The 20,223-nt window shown below is 43.9% G+C and overlaps 1 protein-coding gene across 1 annotated transcript; it reads left to right on the forward strand.

The window, feature by feature from the left end:
* Positions 1–1,544: 1,544 nt before the first annotated feature.
* fcf1 (FCF1 rRNA-processing protein) lies at positions 1,545–19,953 on the forward strand. Its single transcript, XM_033027655.1, has 8 exons — positions 1,545–1,650; positions 6,473–6,540; positions 6,918–6,989; positions 9,823–9,971; positions 11,920–11,992; positions 13,589–13,676; positions 14,939–15,033; positions 18,450–19,953. The coding sequence occupies exons 1-8, from the start codon at positions 1,648–1,650 to the stop codon at positions 18,496–18,498; spliced, it is 597 nt and encodes a 198-aa protein (XP_032883546.1). The 5' UTR covers positions 1,545–1,647; the 3' UTR covers positions 18,499–19,953.
* The last annotated feature ends 270 nt before the right edge of the window (positions 19,954–20,223 follow it).

The following is a 20,223-nucleotide window of genomic DNA, read 5'->3' on the forward strand; positions in this document are numbered from 1 at the left end:
GGCAGCACACCATCCTCGAATCCCGTCTGTTGCCACAGAAACCCCTGTCCGTACCTCTCACAATGGAGTCTCCAACTACCGTGGCGTTGCTTGACGTCGGCCTCTTTGGTTTTGGCTTAACAGCACTTTTTGCTTCGCAAGCCAGTCCGCCGCTCAGTGTCTTCTGTCCCTACAGCTTCTAAGTGGGTGAACCTGCTCTCAAGAGGTACAACACCCGGGGACCTTTGCCTTCCATGTTTCCCTCCCTTTCTCACCGTCACCCACCTTCTCTCTTCCAGTACCAGGAGTTCTCTCCTACAGCCATGGATAATAAATATGAATTTGCCAGCATAAAGCTCCTAAAACATTTTTAAAATGTACATTTACAAAAAAAGGCAAAGTGTTCGAGTAACTCACACTTTGTGTGATTTTTTATAAACCAGCACCTGCAACTCATTGTTGTTTCCACATCAAAATCGTTTGTCTATTGGTTCATTGTTCGAGAGGACGTGGTGTAAATATTCTTTTAAGAGCTTGTATTTTTGAAACGTCTTTTCCGATTGACTCTGCCATCAATAACTAAGCGAGATCCTCAAAATGAAACGAATTACCCATCGACTCAACGAGGAAATCATTAATAATTTACAACAATGACGAGGAATTTCTTGCCCCTTGTACCCTGGTCAACTGTTCTTCTCAGCCAAGCCTGTTTGTTCTTCCAAACGTCTTTGCATTTTAAACATGTGCAACCCAAATTGACACATCTATGCATTTTTCTTTTGCAACGACATTCTTCCTTCTCCAACTCACACACTGCGCTCACAAAGGTTTTGCATATCATACAGTCAGCCGATGGTGACGGCGGGGATTCATCTGACCCACTGTCCCTGCGCTGATTCTTTGCTGAAGCAGCTTGCTCCAGATCCTTACACGGCTTTGTGTTTTAGAAAATGCTGATTTAAAAACCATGAAAGAGGTTTAAACCGAAGACAGACACAAAAAGCGGTAGTATCTCAGCGGCTCAGGCAACATCTCTGGAGAGAAGGAATGGGTGATGTTTTGGGTCGAGACCCTTCTTCAGACCGGCTGACTCTCAATATATCACCCATTCCTTTTCTCCAGAGATGTTGCCTGAGCCGCTGAGTATAGTCCCTGGCGGACTCTTCGGGAGTGATGACCACAAGGTACAAGGTTACCCCGGCGTTTCGTGTCTATATTCTGATTTAAATAAAACATTTGGTTTAAAAGAAACAAGACAAAAGAGAACAAATGAACATCACCACCACCTCTAACGCTGGATTTAAGTCTTGCAAGATTTCCTACCTACCTCCCGCCTTCCATCTCAACTTCCCCTTTTTGTTGTGCCGCTATTTTACTCCTTGTAGCTGTAACTCTTCCCCCCTTCATGTTTAAAAGGCTGACAAGCGCCTAGAGACGCCCAGCTTCGCCGCTGACACTTCCTTCGCCAGCTCGTTCCTAGCAAGGGGGTCGAGAGCGGCCGGAAGCTGCTGCTGCAGGGAGGGACCGGACGCTCCGGGGAGGGGGCGGAAGTCGCAGGGAGGGGGCGGAAGTCGCAGGGAGGGGGCGGTCACATGACGAAGATTGGTCACTGGAGCTTTGCCGACGTCTGCTCTCGGCGCGAAACAGTGACGCGGACGACGAGCGATCATGGTAATGGCGGGCGCTTCGTGTCGGGACAGAGGGACAGAGAGAGAGAAAAAGAAACAAAGAGAAAGAGAGCGGCTGAGGGAGAGAGAGGGGCTGGGACTGAGAGGGGCTGGGATTGAGAGAGGGGCTGAGGGAGAGAGAGGGGCTGGGACTGAGAGAGGGGCTGGGACTGAGAGAGGGGCTGGGACTGAGAGGGGCTGGGACTGTGAGACTGAGAGGGGCTGGGACTGAGAGGGGCTGGGACTGTGAGGGGGGCTGGGACTGTGGGGGGGGCTGGGACTGTGAGGGGGGCTGGGACTGAGGGGGGCTGGGACTGTGAGGGGGGCTGGGACTGTGAGAGGGGCTGGGACTGTGAGGGGGGCTGGGACTGTGAGGGGGGCTGGGACTGTGAGGGGGGCTGGGACTGTGAGGGGGGCTGGGACTGTGAGAGGGGCTGGGACTGTGAGGGGGGCTGGGACTGTGAGGGGGGCTGGGACTGAGGGGGGCTGGGACTGTGAGAGGGGCTGGGACTGTGAGAGGGGCTGGGACTGTGAGGGGGGCTGGGACTGTGAGGGGGGCTGGGACTGTGAGGGGGGCTGGGACTGTGAGGGGGGCTGGGACTGAGAGAGGGGCTGGGACTGAGAGAGGGGCTGGGATTGAGAGAGGGGCTGTGACTGTGAGGGGCTGGGACTGTGAGATGGGCATGGGGAGAAAGAGGGGGGAGTAAAGGGGTGAGAGGGGAGACTGGGGTAGAGGGGAGAGGAATGGGGCTGAGGGAAGGGACAGACTGAAGGGGTTGAGGGACAGAGGGAGGGGAAGAAGGACTGAGACTCGGGCTCTGAGGGTCATAGTATTGGCATAAGGACTTGAAGGGCTGGAATAACTCAGCAGATCCGGCAGCATCTCTGGAGAACATGGATAGATGACGTTTTGGTTTGGAATCTTTCTTCAGATAGAAGAAGGGTCTCAACCTGAAACGTCCCCTATCCATGTGTCGGAAAGAACTGCAGATGTTGGTTTATATCAAAGTAAGACACAAAATACTGGAGTAACTCAGTGGGCCAGGCAGCATCTCCAGAGAAAATGAATATTCCTATTAGTTTTTTTCCAGAGATGTTGCCTGACCCGCTGAGTTACTCCATCATTTTGTGTCTAATGTTGTCTATCCATGTTGACCAGAGATGCTAACCTGAACAAATGTTGTCCAGAGATGCTACCTGACCAATGGTGATAATCTTGCAGCTGCCCTTCTCCGAATGCACATTGCCCTCCCGACGAGTATCTCGGGTGTTAAAATCAATTGGTCTGAAGAAGGGTCCTGACCTGAAACGTCACATCCATGTTCTCCATAGATCCTGTTTGACTAGTTGAGTTACTGTAGCACTTTTATTTTGTAAACCAACATCTGCAGATCCCTGTGCCTTTTAAAATCAATTTGTCTTAAGGGGGGGGGGGGGGGGCATAAGCTCGAAGAGAGGGGGATAGAACAAAGCGCAGCAAGGGATAACATGTTGAGTGGAGGGATTAGGATGGCGAATGGCCTCCAGTCATAATTTCCAAAACAAAAATATTGCAGATGTTGGAAATCAGATATTACAGTAAGTATTGGAACTTAGGATCAGTTCATTCCAAAGAGGAAGAACGATTCCAGGGGGAATAAGGGGCGACGGTGGCTGACAAAGGAAGTCAAGGACAGTATAAGGGTGTTGCACGTAAGGTCACTGGGTCATAGGGCTTGACGCACGGAGCCGCTCAATCCATCTGGAGGACATCGCAGCTTCTGGTATATGTTGTTAATACACAAAACGCGTACTTTCCTACCTGTTAAAAAACGCCAAAATGTTGAATTTTTGCACTAAAAAATTGTGGAAATCGGGGTAAGCGTTAGAGACATGTACCCAACTTCAGAATTCCTAAAATGAGGCAAAATGAAGGTAAAGAGAAGCAAGACCTGAAGGGACAACCACAGCTAAAGTGCTTGGCGAACATTGGCCGTGCAGATATCGAAATTGAAAATATTGGGAATTATCGTGTTTGCTCACTGCATTTCATCAACGGTAAGGCATTATTTGCGTTTTTTCTTGATTCCTTTGGAATCTAAAAAGTCTCAGAAGTGATAAATCTGGCTGTAAATTTTGCTTCAGAAGCGTTTTCTTTTTGTATGTAAAAACCCACTTGAGAACCATGGGCGATTTTAAAATTTTACAGCCAGATTTATCACTTCTGAAACTTTTTAGATGCCAAAGGCATCAAGAAAAAACACAAATAATGCCTTACTGTTGATGAAATGCAGTGAGCAAACGGCCAATGTTTGCCAAGAAATTTGGCTGTTCTCCCTTCAGCTCTTGCTTCTATCTACCGTCATTTCTCCTCACTTTTGGAATTCTGAAGTAGGCTAAATGTCTCTCACGCTTATCCCGATTTCCATAATTATTTACAGTGCAAAAATTGACAATTTTGGCGGGTTTTAACGGGTCCGCTGCGCTGGAAACCATGGTCAGTGCTTACCTGCAGTTCATCGCGTGTACTCCAGTTGGCGTAGCGTAGCGACAGTACGGGTCATGGGTCGTGACCCGACTGTCGTGCAACCTCCCTGTAAAAATAAAAGAGAAGAAGTATAATATAGCAAAGATGAGCGGGAAGCCAGAGGATTGGGAGACTTTTAAAGAGCAGCAAAAGATAACTAAAAAGGCAGTACGGGGAGAAAAGATGAGGTACGATGGTAAGCTAGCCAAGAATATAAAGCAGGACGGTAAAAGCTTCTTTAGGTATGTGAAGAGGAAAAAAATAGTTAAGACTAAAGTTGGACCCCTGAAGACTGAAACAGGTGAATTTATTATGGGGAACAAGGAAATGGCAGACAAGTTGAACAAGTACTTTGGATCCGTCTTCACAAGGGAAGACACAAACAATTTCCCTGATGTAGTGGCCAGAGGATCTAGGATGACGGAGGAACTGAAGGAAATTCACATTGGGCAGGAAATTATGTTGGGTAGACTGATGGGACTGAAGGCTGATAAATCCCCAGGGCCTGATAGTCTGCATCCCAGGGTACTTAAGGAAGAGGCTCTAGAAATCTTGGACGCATTGGTGATCATTTTCCAATGTTCTCTTGATTCAGGATCAGTTCGTGTGGATTGGAAGGTAGCTAATGTTATCCCACTTTTTAAGAAAAGCGGGAGAGGGAAAATGGAATAATAGACCAGTTAGCCTGACATCGGTGGTGGGGAAGATGCTGGAGGCAATTATAAAAGATGAAATAGAGGCACATTTGGATAGCAGTAACAGGATTGGTCCGAGTCAGCATGGAATTTTTTGAGGATGTAACAAGGAAAATGCACAAGTGAGTGCCAGTGGATGTAGTGTACCTCGACTTCCAGAAAGCATTTGATAAGGTCCTACATAGGAGATTAGTGGGACATATATTAGAGCACATGGCATTGGGGGTAGAGTACTGACATGGTTAGAAAACTGGATGGCAGACAGGAAACGAAGAGTAGGGATTAACGGGTCCCTTTCAGAATGGCAGGCAGTGACTAGTGGGGTACCACAAGGCTCAGTGCTGGGACCGCAGCTATTTACAATATACATCAATGATTAAGATTCGTTTAGTTGAGAGTAGTGTTAAACTTGTTCATGATATATGTATTTTTATTTCTATTTATTTATTTTTTACTGCACACTGAATGGACACTGGTTTGAGTAACGTTTTTTTGTTTCCTCTGGGTATGCGAGTACTCAGGAAAATAACAATAAAGATATACAATACAAAAAAAAAAAGATGAAGGGATTCAAAGTAACATTAACAAATTTGCAGATGACACAAAACTGGGTGGCAGTGTGAACTGTGAGGAGGATGCAGGGTGATTTGGACAGTTTGGGTGAGTGGGCGGACGCATGGTAGATGCAGTTTAATGTGGATAAATGTGAAGTTATCCATTTTGGTGGCAAAAACAGGATGGCAGATTATTATCTGAATGGTGTCAGGTTGGGGAAAAGGGGAAGTACAAAGAGATCTGGGGGTTCTTGTTCATCACTGAAAGTAAGCATGCAGGTACAGCAGGCAGTGAAGAAAGCTAATGGCATGTTGGCCTTCAGCAGTTGTACAGGGCCCTAGTGAGACCACACCTGGAGTATTGTGTGCAGTTTTGGTCTCCAAATTTGAGGAAGGACATTCTTGTTATTGAGGGAGTGCAGTGTAGGTTCACGAGGTTAATTCCCGGGATGGCGGGACTCATATGTTGATAGAATGGAGCGGCTGGGCTTGCATACTCTGGAATTTAGAAGGATGAGGGGATCATTGAACATATAAGATTATTAAGGGATGGGACACGCTTGAGGCAGGAAACATGTTCCCGATGTTGGGGGAGTCCAGAACCAGGGGCCACAGTTTATGAATAAGGGGTAGACCATTTAGAACGGAGATGAGGAAACACTTTTTCACCCAGAGAGTTGTGAATCTGTGGAATTCTCTGCCTTGGAAGGCAGTGGAGGCCAATTCTCTGGATGCTTTCAAGAGCGAGTTAGATAGGACTCTTAAAGATAGTCAGGGGATATGGTGAGAATGCAGGAACGGGGTACTGAATGTGGATGATCAGCCATGATCACAGTGAATGGCGGTGCTGGCTCGAAGGGCCGAATGGCCTACTCCTGCACCTATTGTTTATTGTCTACCTAGCAGGTTACGCAGCAACGTGGAGAGAAACTGAACTAATGTTCAGATTTATAACTTTTTGTCTCGTCTTTTGGTGCTATAGCGAATTGTGCTTTATATTTAATGTAGTTATTCTCACTTCTGGGATTCAATCTATTCATGCCTTCCCAATTGTTTGATTCTACTTGTCAGGGGAAAGCAAAGAAGACAAGAAAATATGCAACCATGAAGCGAATGATTAGTCTGCGTGATCCAAGAATGTAAGTTATTGAATTCAATTTGTAATGGAGTCAAAAGATGAGACAAAGCTACTGGCTTCAATTTCAATGTTATTCTGTTGCATTGCCATATGGAGACTTGCTACTTGGAAAATAATATATTTATCAGATAATTGTAATAATGGCTTATCATGATATTAATATTTGTTGCTTTTTGCACAATCTACTTGAGAAACTTCCATATGTTCCAAAACATAACAAACTGATGCTCTTTGTTAGATATTAAGGCATCGATTTGCAAGTTATAGATTTGGTCTCCAAAAAATGTCCTGATGTTCAATAACTTATTGAGCTGTGACAAGTTATTAAGATGATGGTTAAATGCTGTAACTGACAATAATAAATTTGTTTTCTTTCAGAAAAGAAAATGAGAGAGCAAAATCTAACAAGGTGAAAAAAGTGGACCCCAGTGCCCTGAAAGTAAAAGAAGTGTACGTCTTATCCTAGAATTATATATTTTGAAGTAATACTTAAAATAATATTTTTTTTAAAGTGTTTATAGTGAAATATTTCTCTGCTTTCTAAATGTTGTAATAGTACATTCAAATGTTGTAATAGTGCATTCAATTATATGACCAGTACAAATCGAAACATATTGGTATATCCCATGATTCTTTAATGTTCAGTCCGGTTTATCGTTTGTTGAAGCGTGGATCTGCCGTTGGATGAAGTATAGTTGGGGTCCGTTGAAGGTCTTGGTGAGCGAGGCCCGAAGTTTCGGGAGAGTCAAAGCGAGGTCCTGCTGGTGCCGGCGCATCGCAGCCAGAGTAGACCGAAGTCAGAAGAAGGGTCTCGACCCGAAACGTCACCCATTCCTTCGCTCCATAGATGCTGCCTCACCCACTGAGTTTCTCCAGCTTTTTGTCTACCTTCCATTCTTTAATGTATGGTCTTCACCCCTACCCCAACCGGAAGCAAGTCCCAATCATAGAAACATAGAAAATATGTGCAAGAGTAGGCCATTCGCCATTTGAGCTATAATCATGGCTGATCATCTAAAATCAGTACCCCATTCCTGCGTTCTCCCCTTTTCCCCTGATTCCATTAGCCCTAAGAGCTATATCTAACTCTCTTGAATACATCCAGTGAATTGGCCTTAACTGCCTCCTGTGGCAGATAATTCCACAGATTCGCAACTCTGGGTGAAAACGTTTTTCCTCATCTCAGTCCTAAATGGCCTACCCCTTATTCTTAAACTGTGGTCCCTGATTCTGGACTCCCCCAACATCGGGAATATTTTTCCTGCATCTACCCTGTCCAACCCCTCTAAGAATGTTATATGTTTCTATAAGATACCCTCTCATCCTTCTAAATTTCAGTGAATATAAGCCCAGTCGATCCATTCTTTCATCATATGTCAGTAGCGCCATCCTGGGAATGAACCTGGTGAACCTACGCTGCATTCCCTCAATAGCAAGAATGTCCATCGTCAAATTAGGAGACCAAAACTGCACACAATACTGTACAGTTTTGAAGAAGTGTGTCTGAAGAAGGGTCTCGACCCAAAACGTCACACATTCCTTCTCTCCAGAGATGCTGCCTGTCCCGCTGAGTTACTCCAGATTTTTGTGTCTAACTTCGGTTTAAGCCAGCATCTGCAGTCCCTTCTTACACAATACTCCAGGTGTGATCTCACCAGGGCCCTGTACAACTACAGTTGGGCATCCTTGCTCCGATACTCAAATCCTCTCATTATGAAGGCCAACATGCCATCTGCATTCTTCACTGCCTGCTGTACCTGCTGCTTACTTTTAGTGACTGATGTTCAAGGACACTCGGGTCTCATTGCACCTCCCCTTTTCCTAAACTGACGCCATTCAGATAATAATCTACCTTCTTATTCTTGCCATCAAAGTGGATAACCTCGCATGTATTCACATTATACTGCATCTGCCCACCAACCCAAACTAACCAAATATAATTCCTGTCTGTGAGTGACCATTCACGTACCTCCCACTTCCCTGAAGTCTCAAAACCCTCTGAGCGCCCATATGATGGATGCTTGCCTTCAGCATAGGCATCAGCATTACTTACTGCCCAGTGAGTGGCTGCAAGATGCAAGATGATCTTAATAGACTTCATCTACTTTCAATTGACAGGTGAATGCAGAAAATAACTTAAAAATTAAAGGTGGTTCTTATGCACACCTGCCAATACAAAATGGACTAAATAATTAAATGAGGTGGAATTTGTCAGTAGCTGCTATATGAGCGCATCTGATTAAAACCACAAAGGAATCATAATAATACTTTATTTGCCAAGTATGTTTTGCTACATACGAGAAATTTGATTTGCCACACAGTCATACCAATAAAGAGCAACAAGACGTCCAAATATTTTTCAACATGAACATCCACCTCAGCGACTCCCTCACATTCCTCACTGTGATGGAAGGCAAAAAAAAAAGTTCAACCTTCTTCCATTCTCTGTTCTCCCGCGGTCGGTGGCACACGAACCTTCCGTTGTCGGGGTAACCTTGGCTCCCGCAGACGGCGGTCGAACCCTCTGCATCAGAGCGATCATGCTCCCGCATCGGGGGGGGGGGGGGGGGGGAAATCGCAGCCTCCCGTGCCGAGCAATCGGATCCCGGGTTGGGGTTGTCGAACTTTGGAGTTTCCTCACATCAGCCTCTACCCGAGACTACAAGCTCCTCGATGTCGATCCCAGGCAAGAGATCGCAGACTCCGATGGTAAGCCCACAGCCCCACGGTGGGGCTCAAAGTCTCGAGCAAGGCCGCCAGCTCCATGATGTTAGGCCGCAGAGTAACCGGAGATACGATCTGGAAAACGATCGCATCTTCAGCCAGGTCTGAGATTAGGGAAAAAGAATTTCCCCCGACCTTCCCCCCCCCCCCCCCCCCCCCCCCCCCCCCCCCCCCCCCCCACATAAAACAAATCAGAGAACATTAACACATACTTTTAAAACACTAAAAATAACACTAAAAAAAGATAGACAGACTGTTGGCAAGGCTGCCATCGCTGATGGTGCCACCCAGTGTAACTGTTTTTAGCTTCCGTTTTTTTTTTTTCAATTATGCAATACGACCTGCCTGCACATGGCTGAAAGTTTAAGAACGAATACGATGAGATTCATTTGGTGGGACAAATCACTCCGAGAAGCTGAAGTTTTTTGCATTTAGTTTCTAATTATATTTCAAAACCTTAATGAAAATTGAAGATTTTTTTTTTTAAGTATCTAATGACATACTGGAGGTAAAGTTTAGATATTATAGAAATTAATATCTTTTTTCTTGTTTTTCCCAGGGTGAAATATCCATCTTGTCTGTTCTTCCAATATAACACACAGCTGGGTCCTCCCTACTACATCTTGGTTGATACCAATTTCATCAATTTCTCTATCAAGACCAAGCTAGACATTGTGCAATCTATGATGGACTGCTTGTATGCAAAGTGTAAGTTCCTAACAACTTTTCAGTTCACAAATTTTTAAGAATGCATAATTGTTTCTTTGGTGCGAAGTTTAACCATTCTTTCCATTATTTTTGCTTTTGCTATTTCCTTGCCTTCTCCCTAGTCAATAAAGTTGGTAAAGAAAGCTTTTGGTGTGCTGGCCTTTATAAATCAGAGCATTGAGTATAGAAGTTGGGATGTAATGTTAAAATTGTACAAGGCATTGGTGAGGCCAATTCTGGAGTATGGTGTACAATTTTGGTCGCCTAATTATAGGAAGGATGTCAACAAAATAGAGAGAGTACAGAGGAGATTTACTAGAATGTTGCCTGGGTTTCAGCAACTAAGTTACAGAGAAAGGTTGAACAAGTTAGGGCTTTATTCTTTGGAGCGCAGAAGGTTAAGGGGGGACTTGATAGAGGTTTTTAAAATGATGAGAGGGATAGACAGAGTTGACGTGGAAAAGCTTTTCCCACTGAGAGTAGGGAAGATTCAAACAAGGGGACATGACTTGAGAATTAAGGGACTGAAGTTTAGGGGTAACATGAGGGGGAACTTCTTTACTCAGAGAGTGGTAGCTGTGTGGAATGAGCTTCCAGTGAAGGGGGTGGAGGCAGGTTCGTTTTTATCATTTAAAAATAAATTGGATAGTTATATGGATGGGAAAGGAATGGAGGGTTATGGTCTGAGCGCAGGTATATGGGACTAGGGGAGATTATGTGTTCGGCACGGACTAGAAGGGTCGAGATGGCCTGTTTCCGTGCTGTAAATTGTTATATGGTTAATATGTCCCCTTTGGTCTGTGGTTCCTTCTTTAACCTGCCATTATAAATACAGCTGCTCCTCGACCTACGATGGGGTTACGTTCCGATAAATCCATCGTAAACCAAAAATATCGCAAGTCGAAAATGCATTTAATACATCGCAATCACGTGACTGGAAATGACGTGCGGTTTGCTGCCGTTGCCGAGCTTTTGTCGATCGTAAAGTCGAAGTATCATAAATCGGGGAACACCTGCACAGCATTCCTCTGTGGTCACCTGTTTTAATTATCCCCATTTTATGCAGCTCAAATCACTCAATCCTCCAAACCAAATTCGTGTCACCAATTATGGTCAGCTTTGCTTTTGTCATCTAAATTTGTGCATAAAGAAAGCAATTTGACATTTCAGTTTTTTATTTTAATTGATTCCTACTTATCTTTGATACTGGGGACAAATCTGAGACTTCTGCCATTAACTAACATCTTGAAAAATGTGGAGAGTGGCATGGGTGAGCAAATGTGCAACAGCCAGTGACCTGTGAATCAAGTCACCTGTAGGGGAATCGCAAGCCAGAGGACATAGGTTTAAGGTGAGGTGTAAAGATTTAATAGGAGCCTGAAGGGTAACCTCTTACACAAGGGGTTTTTAAGAAACATTTAAACGGGTACATGGGTAGGATAGGTTCAGAGGGATATGAACCATATGCAGGCAGGTTGTATTGCATAACTGAAAGAAAACTGGAAGCTAAAGGCGCAAGCAAAAAACATTAGTGACACAAAGATGAATGTGCAAAGATGGAGAATCAATGTATTTGTTTATTGTAAACAGCTGCAGCATATCTGAGTTAGACAACAACTTGTGTAGCATTAGGAAATTACTTGCTGTAAGATGTTTGTTGGCAAACCACACAGAGAGTTGTGAGTCTGTGGAATTCTCTGCCTCAGAGGACGGTGGAGGCCGGCTCTCTGGATACTTTCAAGAGAGAGCTAGATAGGGCTCTTCAAGATAGCGGAGTCAGGGGATATGGGGAGAAGGCAGGAACGGGGTACTGATTGGGGATGATCAGCCATGATCACGTTGAATGGCGGTGCTGGCTCGAAGGGCCAAATGGCCTACTCCTGCACCTATTGTCTGTTGTCTATTGTCAAATGAAATGAAAATAAAGCAGAATTTCTTAATTTTTCAGGTATACCCTGTATCACTGACTGTGTGATGGCCGAAATTGAGAAACTGGGACAGAAGTACAGGGTTGCACTCAGGTAAAACAAATTCTGCATCATGTTTGCCTTTCTAGGAATCTGTTGCTTGTGTTCTCCCTTCTTTCCTATGTCACCACTCGAGTAGGCTGCCTAGGCCGGGTGAGGCATCTGATCTCAACCTCATCAGGACCTCTACAGCCGCACTTGGTACAATTTGCCAACGGCGCTGCCAACTCGGGAGGTGTAGCATTCGGAAGTCCCCAGAAAAATGTGGCTCAAAGGCTGTTGACCTCGAGCTGGGCTTGCAAGTTTACCCTCCGGAGGCTGCAAGCCTACCGGAAAAGCAACACCTCATCGACAGCTCGTTAACCGACGCCCGTGCAAGAAATGCAGGTTTCGCTGCAAATTCAATTTACATTTGATATTTGTATTATATAACTTTCTAGTAGTCCATGGCGCTTCAGAGGCACGGGAGGGGTATAATTAATGTGTCAGGAATGCATTGTTGAATTATTACATGACCTCTGTTGGTCCAGCAAAACGGATAATCCGGCAAGGCTCTGGAACCACGGGTGCCGGAAAATCAGTGGTTTACCTGTATGTCATTCATTATTTTACATGCAAAGATTCAAAGGCTCTAAACTACCATGATCATTTTTGTATATTAATTTTAGAATGCTTGACAAATGTAAAAATAATTCTGCCTCATGTTTTCGTGATGTGAATTGGATATAACACAGTTGATGGATTAGATATTACAAGGATTCATTTTCGGTATTAAACGGGCCAAATTGGTTAAAGCATGATTTCTAATGGGAACTAGAGACCCACTGAAAAGTCACTCTGGAATTAATAAGCAGTAAGGAACGCTGTCTTGGAAAGATAATAGTCGAGGAAAAATAAACTGTTTCCTTCTAACCCTCCTCTAGTATTCAGACACCATTGTCTCACAAGAATAGTCTTCTCCTGCAGGCAGCTGTTGAAATTGATAAGAATTGACACATGTGCAACGGTACTCGATTAAACAATGTAATATACGGTCCTTCATATTTTTGAGTCGCAAAAAATAAACTTTTTGCTATTTAAAAATGTCCTTATTTTTGAAAATCCTGTGGGAGAAGTACTTTGTTGCTGCAAGTCTGAAACACTCTAGTCCCGGAACATCTTTCCCCCATTAACTCATTTTTTTCTAATAATGCATTTTCTATATTGTCAAGGGTTATGGGGAGAAGGCAAGAGAATGGGGCTGAGAGGGAAAGATAGATCAGCCATGATGGAATGGCGCAGTAGATTGACGGGCTGAATGGCTTAATTCTATTCCTATACCTGATTAACTTATGATAGACACAAAAAGCTGGAGTGACTCAGCGGGACAGGCAGCATCTCTGGAGAGAAGAAATGGGTGTTGTTTCGGGTCGAGACCCTTCCTCAGACTGGACTATGAACTTATAATATGAGGATTTTTTGGAAGGCGATGATTTTGTTACCGCACTACTATCTGTATTCAATTATCCAAGGTGAAAGCTCCATTATGGGATCACAGATTCTCCAATAGGACTGAACTGAAACAAAAACAACAAAAAAACTCGAGCAAATGCACTCAATATTATTGGAAATGTCCCAACGTTGTTTGTGACACTTTTTCAACTTGTCTAGGATAGCAAAGGATCCACGTTTTGAACGATTACCCTGCACACACAAAGGAACATACGCTGATGATTGTCTAGCGCAAAGAGTCATACAGGTATGAAAGAAATGCATTGCCAGTATAAAGTCAAAATATTTTTTTTTATATCCTTAGACGGTGCTAAATGTTTTATTTTGGATCATTTGCTTGTCCTCAAACTGTTTAATTATTCAATAAAATCATTGAAAAAAATCAAGGCTACATTTGATGTAGTTCTTTGGAAGAACAGTTCAAATAGACTAGCACTCTCACCACCTTCCCACACCTTGCACTATCACTGAAGCATATTCTCCTTAAAATATCTAATTTCTATACTTTTGAAGGAGAATTACCATTGTTCTCTGACTAGGCTTTCCAAATCACTTATTGCATACAAATGCTGATCTTCTGATTCTTTACTGTGACCTTAAATCAGTGCCCCTAATTCACATCCTTTTTGCTCTTGGAAACAGTTTCTCTTGCTCTTTCTGATCCCTTAATGATTTTTGAATGTGCCTTCAGTGCTCTAAGGAGGCCAACCCCGGCTCCTCCAATCTATCCATGTAACTGGTTCCTCCTCCCCAGTACAATTCTAGTAGGAACAAAGAGATGAAGATGCTGGTTGATACTCAAAAAGATACAGTGTTGGAGTAACTCAGCAGTTCAGACAGCATCCCTGGAGAACATGGATAGGTGATGTTTTGGGTCAAGATTCAGAATTCTAGTAGACATCTTTTGTACCATTTCCAAAGTTTTCACAAACATCTGAAAGAAAGGTGTCACACAACAGAGAACAGGGTCTGAACCAACCCATTTACACCAAAGCTGCACCAAACCCATTTTATTCTCCCCACATTCCCCTCAGTTTCCCCAGATTTGACCATTCACTTGCATGTTATGGGTTATTTTAAATGGCCAAATAACCTACCCAGCTTTGTGTCTGAGATTTGGGTGGAAACCAGAGGAATCCCATGCAGTCAATGAAGGAACAAGCAAAGTTCACACATATTGCACCGGAGATCAGGTTGAACCCAGGTCGATGGAGCTGTGAAGCAGCAATTTTACTACCCGAGCCATTTTGCCACCCAAACCAGACAGTTTAATAGTCTACAATGTCTATAACTGATGCAGGTTTGTTTTTTTAAATTGCAGCCATTAATTAAATTAGTTCTTAATTTAAATCCTTCAGCTGCCATTTCTGCTCAAGTCAGGATCAGTGGTCTATGGTGTTGGATACAAATTTCACCAATCTTATCATTGCACCACCATGCACCATACTATCATAATTCACTTTTTTTACTTTAAATGACAACGTAATTATCCTCGTCTTTCTCTTACAGCATAAATGTTACATTGTAGCAACTGTGGACAGAGATCTTAAGAGGAGGATCCGTAAAATTCCTGGGGTTCCTATTATGTACATCTCTAATCATAGGTAAGAACATTAAAATAACTGAAAGATGATCTTTGATTTTCTAGTTAGATTGAAATCATTCTTTTGAAATTTGTTTTCAGCTAACTTGGGGGGGTGAAATATATGGAGGGAGAACAGTTACAGAACAAGTGTAAGAAATTGGCCCTCAAAATCGTACTCCTGAATTATGGGGTTGGAGCAATGTGATACAGATGGTGTCACTTGGCCATTGACCATGCTCATAGAATAACTATTATAACGCTGATTCTTTGGATGCCTTGACAATATTTGATTTTTCGCCCTGTCTCCTCCATTCAGTGTTGTTCCATATCTCTGTTTAATATTCACTGCTTGGGTTTAGCTAAACATTCAGACTGCCCTTTTAAGGATGTTTCCAGCTTTTCACGTAAACTCCTGCCAGCCGTGGCTCAGTGACAACGCTCTCGCCTCTTAGTCGGCCTGGGTCCAAAGCTCGCACGAGCAACCTATAACGCCAATTCAGTCTTGAATTTATCACAGCACCTCTGATAATGCAGATGTCATCCATTGATAGCTTTGTTGTAAGTTAATACTGCAACGCCAAATTGTACACTCTTGCATGAATTGTTTCATGGTGGATCATGTTTGTTATTTCAGAACAAAAAGGATCCCCGGCATCATTATTGCACACTTTGCTCCTCGGTCATTTGCAAGTTATCCATTTTGTGTTCTTTCTGGAAATTGGCTTCCATGTTGCCCAGCATTAAATCAAGTCGTCAAGTTTATTCGTCACATACGCATACGAGATGTGCAGTGAAATGAAAAGTGGCAATGCTTGCGGATTGTGCAAAAAAACTACAAAACAGAATGGAACAGAATCACATATTCACATATTACATATTTGTGGGAGGGGAAAAAAGGAAAAAAACTTCAATTTTAAAAAGATATCACACAACAGTAAATTGGTGCAGTAAGTTAGTCCTTGGTGAGATAGGAGTTTACAGTCCTAATGGCCTCTGGGAAGAAACTCCTTCTCATCCTCTCCGTTTTCACAGCATGGCAACGGAGGCGTTTGCCTGACCATAGCAGCTGGAATAGTCTGTTGCTGGGGTGGAAGGGGTCCCCCATGATCTTGTTGGCTCTGGATTTGCACCTTCTGATGTATAGTTCCTGCAGGGGGGCAAGTGTAGTTCCCATAGTGCGTTCGGCCGAACGCTCTACTCTCTGCAGAGCCTTCTTGTCCTAATAATAATAATATATTTTATTGTCATTGCACATAAGTGCAACGAGATTTGGTTTGCAGCTTCCATCCGATGTCATAACTTAAATAACTAATAAAATTTAGATTTAGATACCCCGAGAAACATGGTTTGTACAAAGAACATTACAACGGTAAAACAGACTAAAGTGCAGATGTGTCTGTGCGACGTGACCATCCGAGGGAGACAGTCCATGGGTGGGGGGCACTCAGCAGGGCCGGTTCAGAACAGCTATAGCTGTGGGAATGAAGCTGTTCCTGAGTCTGGAGGTGCGGACGTAGAAGGCCTTGTAACGTCTGTCGGAGGGAAGTAGTTCGAACAGTCCATTACAAGGGTGTGAGGAGTCTTTATGGATGCTGACGGCCTTCCTGAGGCACCGTGTGTGGTAGATGCCCTCCAAGGCTGGTAGCGGTGTCCCAATAATCTTCTGCGCTCTGTGGATGGCGTGCTGAAGAGCTCTCCCCTCCGCCTCCGTGCAGCTGAGATACCACACAGAGATGCCATACGTTGGTATGCTCTCTTGTACAGCGGTAGAAGGTTGTCAGCAGCTGTTGGGGCAGACCTGTCTTTAATGTTCTCAGGAAGAACAGTCGTTGCTGTGCCTTCTTGAGCAGCGCGGCTGTGTTGGTGGACCATGTGAGGTCCTCTGAGATGTGAGTGCCCAGAAACTTAAAGCTGGACACTCTCTCCCCACTGTCCCTGTAGATGGAGATTGGGGCGTATTCTCCATTATGTGACCTCCTGAAGTCAATAATCAGCTCCTTGGTCTTGGAGGTGTTTAGTGACAAGTTGTTACGTGAGCACCAGTCTGCCAGGTTCTGCACCCCCGCTCTGTATTTTGTTTCATCACCGTTGGTGATCAGCCCAATCACTGTTGTGTCGTCTGCAAACTTCACGATGGTGTTGGTGTCGAATGCAGGAACACAGTCGTGTATGAAGAGGGGGTAGAGCATGGGGCTCAGTACACAGCCCGGTGGTGTGCCGGTGCTCAGGGTGATAGTGGAGGACAGGTGCGGGCCCAGTCTCACTGCCTGCGGTCGCTCCGTCAGAAAATTCAGGATCCAATCGCATATCGGCGAGCCGAGGCCTAGCTGGTGGAGGTTAGTGGTGAGCTTGGTGGGGATGACCGTATTGAAGGCAGAGCTATAGTCCATGAAGAGCATCCTTACGTACGTGCCCTGTCTTTCCAGGTGAGTCAGGACAGCGTGAAGAGCCAGAGTAGGCAGTCTGTCCTGGGCAGAGCAGTTCCCAAAACAAATTGTGATGTTTCCGGACAAGATGCTTTCCACACCCGCCGAGTAGAAGCACTGGAGGATCCTCAGAGACGCTCTGAATTTCCTCAATTGCCTGAGGTGGTAAAGGCGCTGCCTTGCCTTACTCACCAGTGCGGCAGCGTGTGATGTCCATGTCAGATCCTCTAAGATGTGGACTCCCAGGTGTTTAAAGCAGCTCACCCTATCCACAGTATCCCCATTTATCTTCAATGGTGTGTATATCCTGGGATGTTGTGCCTCCTAAAGTCCACAATCAGCTCCTTAGTTTTTTTGACATTCAAGAGGAGGCTGTTGTCCTGACACCAGAGTGCCAGATCAGCTACCTCCTCCCGGTAGGCCTTCTCGTTATCGGAGATCAGGCCCACCACCACAGTGTCATCAGCAAACTTGATTATAGAGTTGGAGCTGAACCTAGCCACACAGTCGTGTGTACCGAGAGTACAGTAGGGGGCTGAGGACACAACCCTGGGGGGGATCCTGTGCTCAGAGTGAGGGACTTTGATGTATTTCCTCCCATGTTGACTACCTGGGGCCTGGCGGTGAGAAAGTCCAGGACCCAGGCACACAGGGGGGTGTTGAACCCCAGTTCCAGCAGCTTCTCAGCAAGTCTGGTGGGGACTATCGTGTTAAGGCTGAACTGAAGTCTATGAACAGCATCCTCACATAGCCCCCCTTCTGGCTGTCAAGGTGAGAGAGAGCGGTGTGCAGAACCTGGGAGACCGCATCGTCCATGGATCTGTCCCAAAATCATAAGCCTGAATTATGGTGATAATTCTGCTTCTGATTGTGAAACAATAGTGAACTTTCTGAGATAGTGAAAGACACTTTTATAAATGGAAATTATTTTTTTATTTTGCTGGGTGAATTATGTTGCTATATAGTTTAATTTTGATACTGCTGTGCAACTTATTTTTTTTTCTTTCAGGTATAACATTGAACGAATGCCAGATGACTATGGAGCTCCAAGAATGTGAAAAGGCAACATTATTCTCGTTGTACCAAAAGACTCTTGTTCTACATTTGTCATAGATATTTTTGTTACTATTTTAAAACAGCTGGTTGTTGTCTGCAAAAGGGGCAGGCTTTTTTTAATTTTTCTTCCCTTCCAACATCCACTCCTAATGGATATTACAAGGAATGATTCTGTAGCTAACGTAATGCATTGCTATACCCAACCTGTGTAGTGCTTCTTGAATCCTGATGATGAAATCAGTGCCCTAAAAACAGAAAATTATGGCTAACTCCATTTTGTCTTTCCTCTAATCCCAACTGGGTGGTCTTTCAGCATTAGAAACTACCCAAGCGAAATATGAGGTGCTGTTCCTCCAATTTGCGGTGGGACTCGCTCTGGCCATGGAGGAGGCTGAGGACAGAAAGGTCGGATTCAAAATGGGAGGGGGAGTTAAAGTGCTGAGCCACCGGGAGATCAGGTTGGTTATTGCAAACTGGACGAAGCGATCGCCAAGCCTTCGCTTGGTCTCACCGATGTAGAGCAGGTGACACTTGGAACAGCGGATGCAATAGATGAGGTTGGAGGAGGTGCAGGTAAACCATTGCTAGTATGTTTTATACTAAGTTAACTAGTACACCAAGCAGTTGCACATCAGGTAAAGTATGGATGGATAATAAATTATTGTGAGTTGAGGCCTTGTAATTATAGATGTTTTGATCTGCGTTCATACAATGCTTTGAAGGCAATCTTGAAACAGTATATTAATAAACTAATGCTGAATTTGTGGATCGCGATAACATGTTTTGGAGAAAATTATCGGTTTCATTTGTATTAAAGACCATTGTTGAGTAACTTTAACTTCCAATACATTGAAATAAGCACAGATTTATTTTAAGTAAGATTACAAACCGTTTTCTTCCATGTTTTTATGTAGCGGGGGATAGGGGCTAATGTCCAAACAGGAGCAATATTTGAAAAATCTTAATTTCTTCTTTAATCTGTTAATAACCTCTGATCTATGAATCCTATAAATAATTTGCCGTTGCACATCTACTGAATTTTCTTATCTGTGAGCATAGTTAAATGACGTGTATAAACGGCAGATTTCCTGTCCATTTCTGGCCCTGCTATGTCGACCTTTCTGCTTCATGTGTCCTTAGTTTCAGCTGTCCGCCCACATTTTGTGGCATGTCCACAACAAAACTGTTCGCAGGAACCTCAGCAAAGGAAGTGGCAATTGTTGGAAACAAAACAGAATCACCATTAGTTCAGCTGAAAATTCATATATTACCTGATGTGCAACTGTTTTTTATAACTAGTTCATCTAGTATACTACATACTAGCGTTAATTCCCATTCACTATGAAAACATATATTTCACACTTTTTTGCCCCTTGCAACTGACAAAGTATGTTCTATGTAAACTCCTCTCGTGAAGATTGTGTATGTGCATATGTATAATAAAAATGTTAATTCAAGAGTGTTTCATTGTCATATGATTGTTATAGGATGAGTGATTTCTGATCATTTGTAGTACTTTTTCATTTCAATATAATTGCCTGGAATATAACATTTTTTGAAGTGAGGTTTTATTTGTCATTGTTTTCCGAAAAGGAATACTTTTTCATTAGTCTAGAAGACCGTGTCCACCCTTGCTTGTGGGCTAAATAACCAGTAGCAGCAAAAGCACTGAATGGACTACATTGTGATGGCTCCACGAGCTAGGAAGAAAGAAAATTAGTCCAAAT

This window comes from Amblyraja radiata, chromosome 9, assembly GCF_010909765.2.
Source record: "Amblyraja radiata isolate CabotCenter1 chromosome 9, sAmbRad1.1.pri, whole genome shotgun sequence".
Classification (NCBI taxonomy): Eukaryota; Metazoa; Chordata; class Chondrichthyes; order Rajiformes; family Rajidae; genus Amblyraja; species Amblyraja radiata.